The sequence below is a fragment of the Pundamilia nyererei genome, unplaced genomic scaffold, assembly GCF_000239375.1.
Source record: "Pundamilia nyererei isolate P.nyererei 1_Seehausen unplaced genomic scaffold, PunNye1.0 scaffold00120, whole genome shotgun sequence".
NCBI lineage: Eukaryota > Metazoa > Chordata > Actinopteri > Cichliformes > Cichlidae > Pundamilia > Pundamilia nyererei.
Genome location: NW_005187521.1, coordinates 620,909 through 626,180, shown reverse-complemented (window position 1 = coordinate 626,180; position 5,272 = coordinate 620,909). Strand labels below are relative to the sequence as shown.

The 5,272-nt window shown below is 44.8% G+C and overlaps 1 protein-coding gene across 6 annotated transcripts in view; it reads left to right on the top strand.

The window, feature by feature from the left end:
* Window positions 1-5,272, top strand: part of fgfr2 (fibroblast growth factor receptor 2) — a 37,033-nt gene that overhangs the window by 5,855 nt on the left and 25,906 nt on the right. For 5 of the 6 annotated variants that reach the window (XM_005742377.2, XM_005742376.2, XM_005742374.1 and 2 more), the window contains exons 3-4: window positions 4,076-4,333; window positions 4,657-4,731. In XM_005742377.2, the coding sequence (XP_005742434.1) occupies window positions 4,076-4,333; window positions 4,657-4,731 (333 nt within the window). The remainder of the gene's footprint in view (window positions 1-4,075; window positions 4,334-4,656; window positions 4,732-5,272) is intronic. The other variant, XM_005742378.1, reaches the window with a different exon arrangement.

The window sequence follows — 5,272 nt, the reverse complement described above, 5'->3', positions numbered from 1 at the left end:
GTTTTTTGTTATATATATATATATATATATATATATGATCGATCCGTGGCCTCATAAAAGTGTAAAAGGTCTAGATCACATTGTTATTTGTTTTTGTCCTTTCTCTCACAAGCTGAGGTCACATTTGTTGTTATCTGCGCATTATGAAGATTTTTGAAAAGGTTACTTAACCACTTAATTGGTAACCATAACGATATTATTGAGTTAAGGAACAACAGGCAAATTTAATGTGATTAGGGTGATGCAATACATTTATATTGTACTCTTTCTGCCATTAGCCCCACCCCTCCTCAGTAGCCCCCCAGAATTGCCACCTCAATTAAAAAAAATTTTTTTAAATCAACAATACAAAGGGATCAAAATTAAAAAGAAAACTAAAACAACTCAAACTTGTCCATGCCACTGCAGCAGCACATTGATTTGTTGTACAGCTTTAAGAATTAAGCACTCAATATGTTTTTCTTAACATAAAATAACTTTCATAAGTTGAGTGTTTTTATAGTCTACTGATCTGACAGATTATCATTAGATCGTCATTACTGTTGGCTTCAGCGTGTCCTTCATCTGACTTGTTATAATCTCAAGATTAATGCAATTTTCCTGAGGGTCACTACTGCTATGTTCAGCCTAAGAAGATTGTTGTACATAGTGTCCAAAGGGCTAAAGGGGTCGTGTGGGTTTCAGGGAAGGCCTTGATGAGGGGGTGAAGGGGTGAGCGAACTGGAGGGGCTGTTGCCATGGATGCTTGCAGGAGCCAGTTCACGGAGCTGCTTCTTTGTCATAAAAAAAAGCAGAGGAGGGATTTGAATCTGAAAGGACACAGACATTAGAAAAGGGGTAGAGACAAAAAAGGGGGAGAAAAGTCCTGGGATTTAAGTACGTGAGGGGGTTACAGAGGAAGTAGAGAGGGGTAAAAAGAAAAGAGGAAGGATAAGAAGGGCGGTGGAGATGATGTGATTTGAGCACGTGTATGTGAGTGTCTGTGTTGGACTCCATGCATGCTTAGTGTGCGCCTTTGAGATGGCAGTCATTACATTTAGTCTTCGATCTCATTTTGCAGAATGAGGCAGGGAGGAGATGGGAAGATAGGCCTGGAGGCAAATGTGCCTCTCTGAAGAAGTCAATTCCTAAGATCAGAGAAAGGAAAAAACGTTGCTCTTGCCTTTTACCAACATTTCTGTGGGGCTCATGCCAACTTGATAGACGGACAGATGGGCAAGCAGACATTAAAGGGACTTTGGTGAGGATTGCTTGCTGCATTTAGCCACACACACACATATGCACATATATTCTGATTGTGAGACTTAATTATTGCCAGCAAAAGATGGTGCGACTGAGGATGAGAAGAGGGAGCGGGGATAAGAGGGGCTGAATCTGTTCCACCTGATGGACACTTGTAATGGCTGTGCATGAGAGGGAGAGAGATGGAGTTTGAAATGTGCTCCAGGAGAAGAGAGGAAAGTGATAGGACTGTGAGAGGGTGGGAAGAGGAGAAAGCTGCTTTAGAAAGAAATTGAGAAAAACGTGTGTGTGTGTGTGTCTATGTGTGAGAGAGAGAGAGGCTCCCGCCTCCTCCTGTTGTGCAGAAGGGGGATGAAACTTTGCAGAGATGAGAAAATCTGCAGTGAAGTGTTTCAGCTCTTACACACAAGAGGCTACAAGAGTCCATGTACACATGCTTGAGAGTAAGTGTTTCACCGGAGCTGTGCATTTAGATAACATGTTTAAGATTCAGTTCTGTATCTTTATTTTCTTAGTTTGTCTACAAGTTAGTTTCTGCATTGTGTGTGTGTGTTTACATGGGGTTAGATGACACAGGTTCCCATGAAAAATCAGGTATGCTGGAGGTGTCAACAGGTTTGGGAAGGGTCGAGGTTAGGTCAGCAGGGTCGTGGTGGGTGTGGATGTGTGTAATCAGAGGAAGAAGAGGGCAAAGCGGAAGGAGAGGTGAAAGAGCAGCAGGAGGAGGAGGAGCTGATGGAGGGGCACAGATGGACACAGCAGAGAAAAGAAAATGATGAAGACAAATTCAATCACTCACACACCAAATGGATAAATTCCTGCCCTTCCCTTTTCCTGTTTTTCCTTCCAAACTTGCGTACCCTTCTTCCATCGCTCCTTCATTTCCAGAACTATCCCTGTGATATAAAAAAAACCCCTCCAAGCAGTAATAACATCACACTGAATGCCTCCAGTGTGGAAAACCACATTGTAAAAGGTAGCGGAGACAGCTCCCATCAATCAGCACAGGAGCTCCACCTCTTATCAGACCACACACTCGGCCCTGGGTGCCAAAGGGGGGTTTAATCACTTCCGGTTTGAAGGCGTTAAGAGGGAAAAACAAGACAATGCAGGAACCGTACCTGTGTGCGTACGTGCCTAGGGGCAAGAGGTTTGCGCACATGCCTCAACTCCAGGCTTGTGGCGGAATGACTTTCCCTTCCTGTTGTACGTGTGTGTGCAGGTTTACGTTACATTTGACACAAACATAGGAAGCGCAGAGGTGTATAATGAGGGTGGGGTGTCGGTGAAAAGGTGCATTGAGGTACAGGAAAGGCAGGGAGTGCCGCTGCCTCTGTAATTACACATATCGGACTTCAGCTAAACGCTCTGCATATACCACCATCGCTGGCTTTTTTTGTACGCTTTTCCATTGTTGCGACTTTCCTCCCTCGAATCTTTTTAATCCCTCTCATTTTTCACCTTGTTCCCACTGAAGACGTAAACTTGTGAACATCTGCATTATAGAGAACAACACTGACTAAGATCAGTCTGCAATCGAGCTGAGTGAACACATACACGTGTGCATGAATGTGTGTGTGAAGTTTGCAACGTGCCCGGGGTGACTGGAATTGACTTGAGCATATACGGCAGAACCCAGCTTAGGTTTTTTCCTAGTTTGCTCAGCGTTTCCTCACTGTCTCAGTGTGTGTGGATATGTAATCCATGATGATCCTGATGTAGAAGTGCAGTCTCAGCTATGGAAATTCAGAATTCTCTCTATTTTTTTTTTTTTTTTTTAAACATGTCGGACGTTCATCTTGCTCCGTCAGTGCAGATGTACGAGTCTGAGAACACAGTGTGTGCACACGCACTCGCAGGCAGGCTTGATTTTTCTCCCAGAAATGAAGAGTTCTATGCACTTTGGAGTAGAGCGCTGAGTTTCTTGCTCTCTGCCTTGGCCGGCAGGAGCTGAGGCTGTAGATCTGGCAGAGCTGTAGATCCTCCATGGCCATGTTGTGAAAGAGAACGACGACAAGAGAGATGGAAAACAGAAGAGTCAGGCTGCCGCCAGCTCAAGGTTTTTCGTAGCTTAGGTGCACAGTCAGTACCAGAGAAATGCCAAGACAGGAAAAAAAAAACAAAAAAACCCGTCCGATCCCATCCCCGCCTCCCCCCTCCCACTTCCCCTGCCTGTCAACTACTTCCGTCTTAGACCTTTCTGGCTGCTTTCCTTTCTGATGGGCAGACATTCTGGAGTTGTATTACCTTCCCTTTTTTCTTTTTCTTTTCTTTTTTTTTTTTTAAACGCTGCAGAAATGTTTCTGCACTGCTCCTACTCACCTACACACACTGCTTGGTATCTGCACTGAAACAGATGGATGGCTGGGGAGGGGTGTTTCACCACAAAGATGTCCATTTCACAACTGTTCGCAAAGCTTGGATTGTTTTCTTTGGTTTTGTTTTTATTCCTTTCTCCTTTACACACACAGCTATGGCCATAACTGCATGCACTGAATCTATAACAGCCAATCGTCTGCACACTTCAACGGATCTAGGTTTCCAAGGGTCTCATTTTAAATGACTGGGAGTTTGTAAAGATGTGTTGGTGTGGCGGTTTGAAACGTGGGCCTCCTCTTTTCTGTATTGCTCCTCCTGCATAAGTTGATTTAAATGCATCCGTTGGGTTTTTTTGGTGTTTTTTATTTCTTTCTTAAATTGCTTGTTTCTTCCTCTCCCACCTCTCTTTCCTCCTCCTCCTTGTGCACCCTCTTCCTTCCTCATCCTTTACCCCCACCCACCTTCCCCGATCCCCTTCGACCTTACCCCACTCCTCCCCACATCTGCTCTGCAGAGGCGTCGAACAAATACCAAATTTCTAAGCCCACGGTGTGCTCAGTGCACCCGGGGGAAGTGCTGAAGCTCAGCTGCCCTCTGCCAGGGACGGGGACCATCACCTGGACCAAAGATGGCAGCTCTCTGGGCAGCAACAACCGCACGCTGATAGAGCAGGAGGTGCTGCAGATCCGTGACACCACGCCCAAGGATTCGGGCCTGTACGCCTGCACCAGCGTGGGCAAAGACACAGTCTGCTTCATAGTCAATGTCACAGGTGAGTCAGGGATCAGGCAAGGTTAGGACAGGTCAGGATGTGAACTTTAGAGAGAGGATTGGTCTGTGCTTGGTGTGGATCCAGGAAATGGCCATGGAGTAGATGTGGTCAAGGATGAGCAGCCTGAAGCTCAATATATAGTGTGTGCGCTTGTATAACAACAGTAACTTACAATCATATTTAATATATAAAAAAAAAAAATGCCCTCATGCTATTGATTCCTTTAAAACTGTGTTGCAGTGTTGTAACATGGAAATTGCTACGTGTGTGTCTGTGTGTGGGGTGCAAAAAAGGATGGCAGTAACCGTGGTTACTCTGTGCAGATGCCATCTCGTCGGGGGATGATGAGGACGATACAGAGCGATCGGAGGACACTGGGGCGGATGGAGAGCAGTTAAGTGAGTATGGGAGGAAACCAAAGGGGGTATGAATGAGTTCGAGATGCTCTCCCTTTCCTCACCAGGTCGCGTAGATTAGGCACCCCTGAGCAAGATGCCTTAAAGAGACAGTAGTAACCCGTTTCTTCACCGATCTGACATCTTCCAACTTCTCCGTTCAATAATTTTCTCTGTTTCCCGACATTTGTTCCATCGTTAACTCAAGCTTCATTCTCCTACCAGTTACAGCTATGTCTCCATGACACTTTAAATGCACATTTTGGATGCAGAGAAGGCTAAAGCAATTAACTAATAGCATATTTGCCCATATCGAATAACAAAAAGTTCAGTTTAAGGGCTTTAAAATTAGCACATACCATGGTTTGAGTGCTCTAGTCTGTTAAATACCGAAGAGTCCCTAAGAGCATGTCAGAACTTAAGTGTGGGATGCTGATTGTGATAGCCAAATACTTAGAAAGGCTTAATCCCCAAGCGAAATAATCTACTTGGCTTTGTCAGAGTTTGTTAGCAGAAGTGAGATTCTGTGATTATGATTAAAGCA